This window comes from Trichechus manatus, unplaced genomic scaffold, assembly GCF_000243295.1.
Source record: "Trichechus manatus latirostris isolate Lorelei unplaced genomic scaffold, TriManLat1.0 scaffold00068, whole genome shotgun sequence".
NCBI lineage: Eukaryota > Metazoa > Chordata > Mammalia > Sirenia > Trichechidae > Trichechus > Trichechus manatus.
In genome coordinates, this window is record NW_004444004.1 from 9,011,385 (window position 1) to 9,027,197 (window position 15,813).

Below are 15,813 nucleotides of genomic sequence, written 5' to 3' on the forward strand. Positions count from 1 at the left end.
ACTATTTCAAAACTTCAATAGTTATTAGACCCACCATTAGATCTTATTATTTAATGTGCTAGGTAAAATGTGCATATATTTCTATTTCTAAAATGTATTTGTTTTTAATATTTTGCTAACATAATATCAAAATAATTCATTCATAATTTCTTGCATGTTATTTTGTGCATTCAAAAACGTTATTCTGTGAAGGGGTCCATAGGCACAAAAAAAGGTTTAGAACTCTTGTTCTAGGTTCTTCTCTGATCCTTCTACTCTTTTCACAAAAGTTCTCCTTAGAAGATCATGACCTCGTAATTAACTCCTATAAGAAAAATCTTGTCCCGAAGCCATGCTTGTCTCCTGAGTTCCAAACACCTATATTCACACAGATTTTTATATGGATACCCCACAAGCACCTCCAATTTAATACAACCCAAATGAGTCCATTACCTCTCCTGCCACAATCCTGTCTCTTTGCTTATATTCTCATACTTAGTGGCAACCCCATCTACTTAAAGGCACAAAGCAGAAATGTGCAATTACTCATTGACTTCTCTCTCTCCCTCACATGCCATATCCAATCAATCCCCATGTCCCCTCAATGGAACTTCCTAAATATCTCAAAATTCTGCCTATCTCCTGTAATCCTCTTTACCCCCTCCCTTAATTTAAATGCTCTTTTTCTTTCCCTTGTATTCTAATCTCTACCTTCCATCTATTTTCTTCTGCCACCATGTATCCAAGTCCTGACTTTCTTCCTAGACCTAGGAATCCATCTTTTCTCAGGTCCTCAGCATCTTGCTTCATTACCCATTGTCTTTTTTTCCTGCATCTTCAAACTCTGTCTCCTGAATATTTTTCCAATAGCATATGATAGTTCAAATGTCAGATTTTATTTTTAAGAAAAGGTCACTACACTCATCTATCTGCATTCACTCTCCTTATTTCTCATTGCTTCACAAATGCATTTTAATTACTTTCTGTGTCTAGTTAATGATTCCTGCTCATTTTGCCACCTAACACTTCTTCTGTCTATCCCCCGTCACTCTTTTCATTTAGGCCTTGATATTTTCTGCCACACATTCATACCACCATCTCTCCTAATAGGACGTAATAGCCATACTCGATCCTAGCATGATTCCTTCCAAATGTTTCTGACTTTGCTCCTCAGGGAACTTTCTCCATCATTTGTAAGCTTTCTCTTCTGTATCTTTAAGTTCTTCCACTCTACTGGATTTTTCCTTTAATGTGTAAGTACCTTACCTCAGCTTAAAAATAACTTTGGTTTCTTCCACCTTCACTAACTTGTATGTCAGACATGGTTATCTTCCAGTGCTACCTCAAATTTCATTGCTTCATGCCCTCAGCCATATTGTAGTTGAATACCAGGACCTCCCCTAACCAGCTCTCCACAAATTCTTATCCATTTTATGATCCCTGGGATTTTCTCTTGTCAGCTCATGGACTATCTGCTCATGCTTTCCCGTGTAATCTTCCTCTTTTAGGTCAACTTCTCTCAAATTAGTTTAAGAATTTCTCCTTATCACTACCGTTGCAGTCACTGTCATTTATTTGTGTTCTCGTTGTTCCTTTTTCAGTACTCTTAATTTCCCTGCCACTTTATTTTCTCATTTTTGCTTTAGAGTAATTGTTGGTAATTTGGTCTCATATATATATATTTTTAATCTCTTCTCTTTCTTATCACTATTTATTATTCATCTCTTGGCAATCTTTTTTCTGTCTTCACTACTCCACTATAATTATTCTCTCTATAATCCCCAATGACCTCCTAATTTTGAAACACACAGGAAATGTTTCCAATTCTAGAGTCCTTTGTAATATCATTTCACACTGTTGATGATGCCTTCTTTGGAACATTCACTCCTGTTACCTGTTAAAAGATTATTTTTCTTTTCCACCAGATTATTTCCATGATGCTAACACCCATTTTACAAATTTTGCTGCTGGTACTGTTTTGATGTTACCAGAAGATGGCAAAAGAAGGTTTTATCAGACCAAGTTCACACATGCACTAACAATGACAGTTACGTATTGACTGTTGCCTAGACAACAATGATTGTAAGAACCATCAGTTGTACGACACATCACAATTTCCAAAACGCTAAAATCCAAAAGAAGTGTGCATCTTTGAATCATTGGCATATGGTATTATTATATGATTGTTTGAAGGAAACTGTCTGTGTTGCCTGAATTCGATGCTTTAGGAAATAATATAAACATTTTTATACAGCTGTTGAATTTACTTGCCTTCTTTGAAGTAAAATAACTTTACCAAATAATACCCATTTTGATGGGCTTTTATGAGATTGGAATAGTATAATGCATGTAAAGTATGTGCTGCAGATAAAGTGCCAGAGTCAGTAAGCGCTCATAATAAGCACTCAATGAATGATAGTTAAGAGTAGTAGTAGCAGCAGTAGCAGTAGTAACACAGTATATTTTCAGTGACACTTGAACTATAACTTTGTTACTGAATTAAAGGTTTTTAAAATGCTAAGTAAGATCCTATATGTGTACTGAACACACTTTTCTGAGAATAAGTAACCTTACTACATAATAACAATTTTTCAGGGTTTTGTGAGACTTGAATGAGATAATGCATGCAAAATATGTGGCTGTTTATTAGTTGAAGTAGTACCTGAGATTTTCAGCATAATTTTAATTATAATTTATCTTTGTTTTTTCTAATATTCTGAGGAGGATGATAATAGAGTTATTGAAGTTAATCTCAGAAAAATTAAGTGATTTCACCTAATAATTCCTTTATTCTATGTTTTTTGTCTGGATTGAATAAAATAACTTATGAAAGCATATAAAGAATAGGAGCTCTGGTGGTGCAATTGTTAAAACACTTGGCAGCTAACTGAAAGGTTGGTGGTTCAAACCCACCCAGCAGCTTCATGGGAGAAAGACTTGGCTATCTGTTCCCCCATAAAGATTACAGCCTAGAAAACCCTATAGGGCAGTTCTACTCTGTCACATGGGGTCACTATGAGTCAAAAACTGACTCAACGGCACCCAACAACAACATATACAAAATATAATTCCTGGCTCAGTGCATGACAAATAGGAAGACCTCAGTGAAAGGTAATGTTTTTCATATTGTAGTTATTGGTACCTGATATTTTTAATGGTACTTAATTTCAACTTTTCCTCTTTGGCCAAATGAAGGCTTTCAAAAATATTAAAGGGTGCTTAGTCGTATTTACTAAATTTACTTAACTGCTCTGAGGTTAACTTCATCAAATAATATGTGCCTTTCAGAATTTTTATGAGAATAAATTAGATAATGCATATAACGTATTTCATTGTTAGTATTGTTTTCATTTATATATACCTTATAATATCACCTGAATTTCTAGGTTGACAAATTAAAGTTTGAAAAATACTAAGAAAGACTTGATGCATTTGCTGCTTAAGTGACTTCATACAGTAACATAGAACAGCAGTTATCAAACTCTTGGGTGTCAAGAGCCCTTTATATTGTCAAAAATAAATGAGGACTCCAATGAGCTTTTGTTTATGTGGGTTATATCTATTGGTATTTATTGTACTAGACATTAAAATTAAAAAATGTTTGAATTGTTTATGTGTCATTTCACTTTAAATAACAACAATAAACCCATTTAATGTTTAACTAGCATATCTTTTTGAAAACTATATTTTCAAAGCAAAAATATTAAAGAAAAAAGAGGCATTGTTTTACAGTTTGGCAAATCTCTTTAATGTCTAGTTTGGTAGAAAAAGAGCTGGATTCTCATATCTGTATCTGCGTTCTACATGTTGCAAGATGTTGTTTTCTTTGAAGTTTATGAGGAAAATGCCGTCTTAAAGAAAAATAGTTGGAAAGGGAAACCCAGAAAAACCCTCTAAAAGGTTCTGAGAGACCCCCAGGGTCCTTGAATCATACTTTGAGAAACGCTGACATATGCCTTTAAATTTTTTTAAGTATTGAATGATCTGTGCAATGTATATTTATTATTGATGCTGCTTTTGTTGTTATTATTTATAATTATCTGACATTGTCAAAAGCTTGAATTTCTACTTGTTTTGTTGACTGCATTCATGGTTTCTTTTAAAAAAAGAATAAAAAATTAATGGTATAACATTGGTAAAGTGGCTAAACTACTTCACCAAATAATATCAGTCTTATACAGTTTTTAAACAAATTGAGACAATGCATTTTAAATCTGGAATGACAGTAACATACATGGCTCAGTGCCTGGCACATAAGATAGACTCAATCAATGGCAGCTGTTAGAATCACCCTTTCTTCATTGCGCATAAAATTATACACATAGATGCCAGGGAAAAACTGGCTTCCCATATTCAATAACAGCTTGAGCTCAACTGAAATGACTCTTAACTTCTATTGTTTACTCTCGAAAAGGTCTACCTTTAGGCCCAAAAGTCCCTTCTAGAAAAGTGAATAAATAAGCCGTCTTTTACAGAAGCAAGCAAATACTATTCCAGAGCTGGGCTCTGAAGAATGCTGACTTCCAGTGAATTTTTGGACAGTGACTGAGGTCTTCCCTGGGTACTCCAGGAATCTCCAGGAATACGTAGAAGATTGTGCAGCATTTCCTGTGGGGAACTGGATCTCCACTCCAGCACTTGTTTCTTGGGTATAGGTACCTCTATCCCAGTCAGTACTCCTCCAGATTCTGAGGAAGTCCCTTCTGGGATGTGGAGGAGCTAGAAGCAGGCACCTTTCTTAAGCTTAAAAGCAAGAAATGGAAGGTTTGGTCAGAGTGAAGGTGAATTCTTTAGACTAAGTTTCTAGCCTCAGGCTCTAGTTACCACATTGCTTGGGGGAGGGGTGCAGAGAAGCAGTTCTTCTGTCTCTTTTGAGCCACTCCTGTGCACCCTTCCCCTGGTCTTACTGTGGGATCCTGAAATGCACAACAGAGGTTTCTGCCATATGGTGTCAGAAGATGGCCTTCTTCCCTCCAATTATATCTAAGTGATAAGTGTTTCCACTTCGGAGTCCAAGTCTTTTGCTCCAGAAGTAATCACTTTCAAGGTGAGCAGTGGCCACTAAGTCTCGGTAAGCTTTTGATCTGAGGTTTTTTTCAGAAAGAACCTCCAAATCTTTTTATTGTTTCCATTTTTTAGAATTTTAAAACTTTTTGTTAGGGAAAATGTCAAAGATTACAAAAGTAGATAAAAGTATATAATAAAGCCCAATGTATTCATTATCCAGCATCAACATTTACCAATTTATGGACTGTCTTGTTTCATCCATACTCATATTCCAGTTCTCGCTTGCACATTATTTTGAAATAAACCCCAGACATCATAACGCTTCATCCATAAATCTTTAGTATGTATATTTAAAAATATAAGTACTCTTTTTCTATGTAACCACAATATTATCATCATAGCTAAAAAACTAAAGAGCAATGATTGCTTAATACCATCAAAAAACCAATCATTGCTCAAATTTCTAATTGACTCATGAATGTCATGAACATTTTTTTAAATTTTTTTAAATTGTACTTTAGATGAAGGTTTACAGAGCAAACTAGTTTCTCATTAAACAATTAATACACATACTGTTTTGTGACATTGGTTGCCAACCCCACGACATGTCAACACTCTCCCCTTCTCAGCATTAGCTTCCCCTATACCAGCTTTCCTGTCCTCTCCTGCCTCTCGTCCTTGCCCCTGGGCTGGTGTGCCTGTTTAGTCTCGTTTTGTTTTATGGGCCTGTCTAATTTTTGGCTGAAGGGTGAACCTCAGGAGTGACTTAATTACTCCGGGGGCTATACTCTCGGGCTCTCGGGGTTTCTCCAGTCTCTGTCAAACCAGTAAGTGTGTTTTTTTTGTTTTTTTTGTGAGTTAGAATTTTGTTCTACCTTTTTTTCCAGCTCTGTCCAGGACACTTTATTGTGATCTCTGTCAGAGCAGTCAGTGGTGGTAGCCAGGCAACATAGAGTAGTGCTGGACTCAGTCTGGTGGAGGCTGTGGTAGTTGTGGTCCATTTGTCCTTTGGAATAATCTTTCCCTTGTGTCTTTGGTTTTCTTCATTCTCCCTTGCTCCAGACGAGGTGAAACCAGTGGAGTATCTTAGATGGCCACTCACAAGCTTTTAAGACCCCAGACACTACTCACCAAGGTAGAATGTAGAACATTGTCTTTATAAACTGTGTTATGCCAGTTGAGCTAGATGTGCCCTGAGACCTTGGTCCCCACAGCTCTCTGCCCAGCAATTCAGTCCCTCAGGGAGTTTGGAAGTGTCTATGGAGCTTCCATGACCTTTCCTTGTACAAGTTGTGCTGGCTTCCCCAGTAATGTGTACTGTCGTACCCTTCACCAAAGTTACCACTTATCTATTTAGTTCACCACCACCCCCACCCCTCCCATCCTTCATAACCAACAAAGATTGTTTCTTTTTGTGTGTAAACTTTTACATGAGTTATACAGTAGCGGTCTCATACAATATTTGTCCTTTTGTGATTGACTTATTTCACTCAGCATAATATCCTCCAGTTTTGTTCCTCTTACTTTCCTGTGCTGAGTTCGTTTTGTTTGTGGATTTTTTTTTTCATTTCTTTTGTTTTTGTAGGTTTTGTTTTTACTGAGACCAATCCCTTCCCTGTATCCTACTCTCTCCAATCTCCCCTGCTCCCGAAGGGATGAGACCAGTGGAGTATCTTAGATGGCCCCTCACAGGCTTTTAAGACCCCAGATGCTACTCACCAAAGTAGAATGTAGAACATTTTCTTTATAAACTAGGTTATGCCAGTTGAGCTAGATGTTCCATGAGACCATGGTCCCACAGCCCTCAGCCCAATAATTTGGTCCCTCGGGGAGTTTGGATGTGTATATGGAGCTTCCATGAACTTGCCTTCGACAAGTTGTGCTGGCTTCCCCAGTATAGAGTACTGTCTTACCCTTCATCAAAGTTACCACTTATCTATTGTCTATTTAGTGTTTTCCCTTCCCACCCCTACCCTCCCTCGTTTACACACAAAAGGTTTGTTTCTTTTTGTGTGTAAACCTTTTCATGAGTTTTTATAGTAGTGGTCTCATACAATATTTATCCTTTTGTGATGGTGTCATGAATATTTTCTAAAGTTTGTTTACATCAAGATCCAATAAGATTCACATATTGCAATCCCTCGATAGGTCTTTTAAGTCTCTTTTATTCTATAGGTTCTCCCTCCAGTTTTTTCCCTTACAATATATTTCTTTTTATTTATTTATTTATTTTGAAGAAACTCTTCCCTCTTTTCTTAATCTCATATTGTTGTTATTGTTAGGTGCGGTCGAGTTGCTTCCGACTCATAGCGACTCTACGTACAACAGAAGGAACACTACCCGGTCCTGCGCCGCCCTCACAATCATTGTTATGCTTGAGCCCCTTGATGCAGCCACTGTGTCAATTCATCTTGTTGAGGGTCTTCCTCTTTTTCACTGACCTTCTGCTTTACCAAGCATGATATCCTTCTCCAGGGACTGATCCCTCCTGATAACATGTCCGAAGTATTTGAGACGAAGTCTCACCATCTTCGCTTTTAAGGAGAATCCTGGCTGTACTTCCTCCAAGACAGATTTGTTAGTTCTTCTGGCAGTCCATGGTATTTTCAGTATTTTCGCCAACACTATAATTCAAAGGCATCAATTATTCTTCAGTCTTCCTTATTCATTGTCCAGCTTTTCACATGCATATGAGGTGATTGAAAATAGTGCTTGGGCACACTTCAGTCCTCAAAGTGACATCTTTGCTTTTTAACACTTTTGAGAAGTCTTTTGCAGCAGATTTGCCCAGCCCAGTATGTCATTTGATTGCTTGACTGCAGCTTCCATGGGTGTTGATTGTGGATCCAAGTAAAATGAAATCCTTGACTATTTCAATACTTTCTCCCTTTATCATGATGTTGCTTATTAGTCCAGTTGTAAGGATTTTAGTTTTATTTTGAGGTGTAGTCCATACTGAAGGTGGTGGTCTTTGATTTTCATCTGTGTTTCAAGTCCTCTTCACTCTTAGCAAGTGATATGCAGATGACACAATCCCATATTAATTTCCATAATTCCAGAGAATTTCCTGCAGCCTAACCCTTCACTAACACATTTCATTAAGGGTAAGTTAGTACTGACTTCTTTCTGGCAAACTAGATCTGTACTCTTTCTAGAGGTGGTCTTATATTTCTGACTTTAAATAAAGGATTGTTGTTTTTTTTTTTAATGATACACAGCTGGCAGCTTTCTTGCCTACCTTTTTATAACTCTTAAGAAATGTAACCTGTGTGGTTCTGCTGCTCTCTATATTCCAAAAGGCTTGTTGAAGTTCTCCCAAAAATTTCACCAAATTTGGTGAGAAATTACCTTCTGTGTTTCCCTTCTAATACCTGCCACTCTTCCCTTCCAGGGTTCAAAGTTCTCTTTACCAGGATCTGGCAATGTGTTACCTGAGAATACTTTCAGTTTGCAGTGTCTCCTAATTTTCACAGGCTTTCCTACTTTCTTGAATTGCATACCTAGGTTCAGAGCTGTAGGCATGGACCAATACCCCAAGGAGTCTTTGTCGCATCTATTATTGCATCTCACACTGTCACTTGGCCTCTTTCTCTAGAAAAAGGCCAGTCATTTTAGAAATTCAGTGTTTAAGGAAGAAGGCTTAAAGATAGCTTTCCAAACACTCTCCCTTGTATCTTCCCAGATATCAAACATAGATCAACATTCTCAGTAAGCTCAGTAAGCACTGATCATTTTTTTCCCCTCTTGACAATCCAGCGAAACACTCTATACCTGACTACAGATGTTAAAGCAACAGATCAGGTCTTTATGTTTCAGGTTCATCACCCGTACCAAAACCAAACCCGTTGCCGTTGAGTTGATTCCGACTCATAGCGACCCTATAGGACAGAGTAGAACTGCCCCCATAGAGTTTCCAAGGAGCATCTGGTGGATTTGAACTGCCAACCTTTTGGTTAGTAGTGGTAGCTCTTAACCACTACACCACCATGGTTTAGTTCACTGGTATTCCCTAAAGCCAGCAATGATCTCTGAGAGTCTACTTCTATCTCTTCTCACAGTTCATGGTGTAGATATGCATTAGCTCAGCATCTCTAATAATTTGTGATAGAATCCCAAAAGCGAAATCTGATGTTTCCCAGGTCTCAACATTCTGAGGGTACAAGAAAGGATAAATTAACATTAAAATTTGAATTTCACTTTCAAGTTATACCTCGTTATTGATGCAAGACTTCTTCAAGACCTGCCATAGCAATTTCTGAAAGTTCCCAGGTTTCTTACTGATGCTCTGGAACAAGATCACCTTCTGCTCTCACCTGCTTGCTGATATTTTCTGCCTGCAATCCTATTTATTGAAGGAGATGCTTACCTAGGGTTCCGCCTCTCAGTACTCTAAATCAACCAATCAACAAAAACGCTCAATGTTCTGCTCAGAAATGAGAGGACTGCATCTCTCCCCAACTCTGCATTTCACTGTCTCTTATCCTTGACCCAACACTGCCTATGCCCAGAGTCTACAAAAACCCTTGCTAAAAAAGAGCCCTTGCTGTTTCTGTTTACAGACTATTTCTGCTTAGTGGTCATACCTACTCCCTGTAGCACATTTGGGCACCCATACTGTTGTCTCTCACAGTAACTCCAGAGCTCTCAGGTCCTGTCTCCAAGGAACTCAGGGCATAAAATTTCTTCTTCTTGATCCCTTTCCTTGGGAAAGAAGGGAAGTGTAAACGAATGCAGTCAGCGATAAACTCATCACAAACTCATCCCAGCCCACCCTGATGCACTATTATTACTCTAATAGGTGGTACACATCTCATTTTTATTGAATTTGGAAAATGGTATGCTAGAAGAAGGAATGATTGGCTTCATTAATGTCACTGAGTACAGATGTAAATTTAATCATTCATTCAAGAAATACTTATTGAGTGCCTTCTATGAGCCAGGACACTTCTAAGAACTGGAAATAAAGCAAAAAAGATATAATCCTCTCTTAGGCACAGCCATGTTTACAACAGCTTAATAATGGTAATTCCATGCCTTCTACAGAAATTGGAGAGGGAAAGGCATTCCTAACATGAAAAAGGCAGTCATTTTCTGAGATTATACTACTACTGTTTCACGCTACTATCAATTTATGCTGTGAATAGCTTTCAACAAAAATGAGGTCTAAATTTTCTTCAGTAAAATGCAAACTAAAGTATGCCATTGTACAAATTTATCCAATCCTTTCAGTATGCTGTAACAATGTTCTACTTTTTAATTCCTGTAGGTGTATCAGTTCCTATCCCAGTGATTGGACTGAGGGACGAAAGCAAAGTGTTCGTGAACAACACCACCTGCGTGCTGAATGACCCAAATTTTGTTCTCATTGGGTCCTTCGTAGCTTTCTTCATACCGTTGACGATCATGGTGATCACCTACTGTCTGACGATTCACGTTCTTCGAAGACAAGCTTTGATGTTACTGCACGGCCACACCGAGGAACCACCTGGACTAAGCTTGGATTTCTTCAAGTGCTGCAAGAGGAATGCTGCCAATGAAGAGGACTCTGGGAACCCTAACCAAGATTCGAACCAACGCCGAAGAAAGAAGAAAGATCGACGTCCTAGGGGCACCATGCAGGCTATCAACAATGAAAGGAAAGCTTCAAAAGTCCTTGGGATAGTTTTCTTTGTCTTTCTGATCATGTGGTGTCCGTTCTTTATTACCAATATCCTGTCAGTTCTTTGTGAGAAGGCCTGTAACCAAAAGCTCATGGAAAAGCTTCTGAATGTGTTTGTTTGGATTGGCTATGTTTGTTCAGGAATTAATCCTCTGGTGTACACGCTCTTCAACAAAATTTACCGAAGGGCTTTCTCCAATTATTTGCGCTGCCATTATAAGGCAGAAAAAAAGCCTCCTGTCAGACAGATTCCGAGAGTTGCCGCCACTGCTTTGTCTGGGAGGGAGCTTAATGTTAACATTTACAGGCATACCAATGAACCGGTGATTAAGAAATCCAACGACAATGAGCCTGGTATAGAGATGCAAGTTGAGACTTTGGAGCTACCAGTAAATCCGTCCAATGTAGTTAGTGAAAGGATTAGTAGTGTGTAAGAAAGAGCAGCACAGTCTTTTCCTACACAAACACAAGCGTAGGAAAATTTTCTTCTTTAATTTTTCTGTTGGTTATAACTAATGTAAATATTTCTGTTTAAAAAACAGTGTTTTTATATATAGCTTTGCAATCCTGTACTTTACAATCATGCATAATAGTGAGATTTAGGGTTCTATATTTACTGTTTATAACAGATTAAAAATAACTTATTTTGATTTCTTGATGAATAGAATGTTGATTTTTTTCCTTTTCCCCCCTCCCTTCCTTCCTTCTTTCCTTCCTTCCTTCCTTCTGTCTTTCCTTTTTTTCTTTTCATGCATAAGAAAATGTTGATGTTTATCTCAGGTGGCATTTGCAGGAGACCAGAATGATGCACACAATAGTGGTTATATTTCAACCACACCAAGATTACCAAATTCAGTGGAATCTTTTTCCGGGTTAACAGTAAATATGTACTTTAAATTCTTGCTCAGCTCATGTACACACATAAACACAGTAAAATAAGTTCTGCCTTTTGACACTCTATCACATCTATCAGTTAGTCAAAGGCAGAACTTAACCTTGTTGTTACATATAGGGGCAAAATTTGACATTGTCAGAATGCTGTGTTGATATTTTACTGCAATGTCTGTCCCCAAACATAGTGGTATTTTAACATAGCAGCTGGTTAACCAGGACTACAGAAGTGGGAGGATGATAAGAGATCTATACACCAACAGCTTTTCACTTCTTACAATGTTTAAATTCTGATTAGCAATTCTGAAAAGCAAACTGGATTTAGTGGTTTCATTCTGGTCCTTAGTAAATACCTAATTCCATGATTAAACTGGGAAATGAGATCCCAGAGCTGTTCCCCAATCCAGGATTCAACATCAATTGGGTTTTGATCTCAGGATCCTGGAAATTCGTGTGCTATACACAAAGTTAAATTAGCATTTTGAGCCTTATTAAAATATTTTCTTAATTATGGTACCTCTATCTATAGGACCTAATTTCGTAGTCCATTTTTGAGTAAAACTTGTATTGCAAGCATAGGCGATCAAAACCTTGGAAGTTTGACTTGATTAAGGACTACAGAATTAGGCCCTTAGAATGTTCAAAAAAAGTAATTAAAAAAACACTTTCACTGAACTCTGGGAATAACAGAAATTCAGAGTTTCCATTTGGATTTTAAATAAAATTGATCATACTTTCAGATCCTTCCAAACTCTCTAGTGCAGGAAAAGGCTGCAGCTAATTTGTGAAAGTGGCAAGCTCTTCATTGTACTGCAATTATGTACCAGAAGTTTAAACCTTTGTTAAAATATAGTGTTGTGTTACAATAAGTGTTGGCCATCGTTTCATTCGTGGGCCTACTGCTCTCTAAGAATTCAGTACCATTTAATAGTTTGTTAACCATAAAAGGTTTTCAAGCATTGCTAAAGTCAGACCATTAAGTCTATGCTGTGTGCAGAGTATACAAGTGTTTCCAGTAACTATTTTTCCATGTGTGCCCATTTCACACAACTGTGGATAAATTTCCGAAGAATTCATGATGCTATTTCTTACGCCTGACAGTTACTTGCACACCTTAGGGTGTGCCTCTCACTTTCTTAAAATTGGCAACTGCAGAATCTGAATTTCTAAAACTCCTGGTGTGTGTCCTCAACACACAGCATAGGTAATTCGAACAGTCTGTCCCAGGGGCAGTGGGAGAGGTGCTGTATTTGAGGAAACTCATACAGTCTCCACTTGATTTGCAACACTGCCAAACGTCAGTCAATTGCTTGAGCATGCCCAAATATAACACGAAGGTAAAGTCTACCTGCCTGTTAGCTCTGCTGAACTGCATGTTAAAACAATTATATGAAATTGAATGAGTTGATCTAATTCCTACTGAGATGAAAATGTCTGAAGAAACACAGCATGCACTTAGTATGATTTCTGCCCATACAGATGGTGCCCTGCATGTATGCCATGTATGTTGCATGAATCCATCGATTTGTATTGATGTAGGGCAGGGTAGCTGATATAAGAAGAACTAAAGAAAATCCTTCAGCAGTCCTTAAAGAGATCACACATTCAGATGAGAAGGATTGTCAGTATTAGTGAAAATTGGAAACATCTGATTTCTTAACTATCAGGGCACGCTCATAGCACATGTTTTACAAAGAAATAAAGTAGAAACCGTGAATTTTCAAAAGCACTAGCAATAAGTTGAATGATAATAGCTTATAGCACATTTGTTAATAATTCTTATGTCATCAAGTAGTAATAATAGTACCCAACACAATAATTATCTTCAAATTGTGTGCTATTCGTAAATTCTGTGCAGTTTGGTATGAAACAAATATACTCATTTGGATATAAATCTTACAGTTCGGTGTTAAATCTACAAACTTTTATAGATGTTTTAAAAAAAGTCCATGTGATAAATGTAAACATGGTGAATTCACTGTCAAATAAATCATTTTGATGTACTATTATGTATACCTGTTTAAGACACGTGCAATAGACTGCCGTATATTATTTCCTGTAAATCTTCTCCTTCTTCAAATGGTACTTTTTGTGAATGGTTGCAAAGCGTTGTCTTATTCCTGGTTCCTGTGTGTTATCCACTGCAGATTTTTGTGATACTTCTTATTAATTTATTAAATTTATTAAATGTTGTTTAATATGCGATGTGCCTTTTTACCCCTTTGTCTTTGGAGGGGAAAATATACCACTTCACCTCCTTTTCTTTGAAAATTAAATTGAATCCTTTAAAATAAGTTCACAAAGACAAATACAAGCAGAAAATATCACTCTTCCCAATTAGCTGAAACACACAGAGGAAAGACAGTTAAGAGGTGTGAATAACAATAACAATATCGAGGAAAACATCTCTGACTCCTCATGAGGAGAACCACTGCACTCTCAAGTTATCTTGAGTGCTTTCCTTATCCAAGCATTGGCCTGGGGTGGCTCACATGCTCTCCTTGTTCTAGGTATTATTACTATCTTATTCCTACCAGATTCTAAGCTCCCCAAGCATGGAAACCAAACCAAACCAAACCCATTGCCAGTGAGTCGATTCCAACTCATAGCAACCCTATAGGACAGAATAGAACTGCCCCATAGGGCTTTCAAGGAGCAGCTGGTGGATTCGAACTGCTGACCTTTCGGTTAGCAGCAGTAACTCTTAACCACTGCACCACCAGGGCATCATAGTGGTTCCCAAATATGTGATCTATAGCACACTTATGATCAGTGTGAAAGAGGTTTATTGGGAAGTGCTCTTCGGATCCACATGCATAGGCAAAGGAGAAGAAAACCGGATTGGGCAGAGGGAGAAGTTGGGCTGTGATGTAATTACAACAATAACTTATCTGACCTCCATGGGGAGCTTTGAATCTGATATGACACTTAAGAGTTCCTAAGTTGAGATGAGGGAGCCAGGCCTCATCTATACCTCTAGTGAGACCAGTCATTAAATGTGGCTGCCCCCCAAGAGAGATGTGTGACCTTATGCCAGGTCACTCTCTTCAACAGAAGCAATTCCCAAAGAGGACTTACAGTTGGGAGCTCAGTTCACAAACTTTCCAGCACCTGGGGAATAGACCTTTCACATTCATAACAGATAGTGTATTCACTGAGTGGAAAAGGTTTATCATCTAGTTTATCACCTATACAACACTGTCTTAGGCTGGGTTCTCTAGAGAAGCAAAACCAGTAAAGCATATAAATATATATATAGAGAGATTTATATCAAGGAAAAGGCTCACATGATTGTAGAGGCTGGAACGTACCAAGTCCGTGGATCAGGATAGAGGCTTCCCTCAATTCTGGTAGCCACAGGGGCTGCTGAACCCAAGATCAGCAGGTTGCGGAGAGCAAGGCTCTTGCTCACAGGCTGTGAAGATCGACGAATACCAAGATCAGCAGATAAGCTGATAGCTCAAGTCCCAAGAACCAGAGGTCAGACGAACAAGAGGCAACTGCAGGATCCAGAGCGAGCAAAAAGCAAGAACATCTGCTTATACTCAAATACAGGCCACACCCCCAAGGAAAATCCCCTTCTACTAATTGGCTTCTCACAGCAGATTCCATCATGGGAGTGATCAAATATAAACACTAAGAATCATGGCCCAGCCAAGCTCACACACAATCTTAACCATCACAGTCCACACCTTGTCCACGTGGCACACGTACATATCTCCTTAAACCATACATAATCTCTGAATAAAGGCAATTATAAAGTCATACTGGTGCCTAACATGATACAACTAACACGCATACAACCAAAAACTCACTAGTCCCCTTTACATCTTATATTTTATAAGTGAAGAAAACAAAAATATTTGATGTACACATACAAAGAAGGAAGAAATACTCATAACAATTACAGTCCTCATTTATGCAACTGATCAAGTGTCCATAACTGGTATTTAGAACTACCTTCTTCCACCACCCATTCTGTATTCCCTTTGCCCTCAGCAAGCACCTCAGCTGGTCATGGTTCTTTGCCTGGTGGGGTGACCCAAACCTTCATTCCTGAAGGGTCTGGGTCATTATTAGTCATGTCAGAATTGGGTTGCTGTAGTTTTCCATTGACTTTAATCACAGGGCATGGTAGTACAAGAGACGTCGTAAGGGATCTCCTACATTTCAGACATACTCTTCTTTACCTCCATTATGTAATATCAATCCATTTTCCTCTTGGTAATCAGGATCAATCACACTAGTCAGTATGGTAACTCCCTTCTTTGCCTGTT

The 15,813-nt window shown here is 38.1% G+C and overlaps 1 protein-coding gene across 2 annotated transcripts in view; it reads left to right on the forward strand.

Moving 5' to 3' along the window:
* Positions 1 to 13,729, forward strand: part of HTR2C (5-hydroxytryptamine receptor 2C) — a 309,552-nt gene extending 295,823 nt beyond the window's left edge. The window contains exon 6 of one of the 2 annotated variants that reach the window (XM_004379787.1): positions 10,253 to 13,729. In XM_004379787.1, the coding sequence (XP_004379844.1) occupies positions 10,253 to 11,079 (827 nt within the window). In that variant the 3' untranslated portion in view covers positions 11,080 to 13,729. The remainder of the gene's footprint in view (positions 1 to 10,252) is intronic. The other variant, XM_023734478.1, reaches the window with a different exon arrangement.
* Positions 13,730 to 15,813: the final 2,084 nt, after the last annotated feature.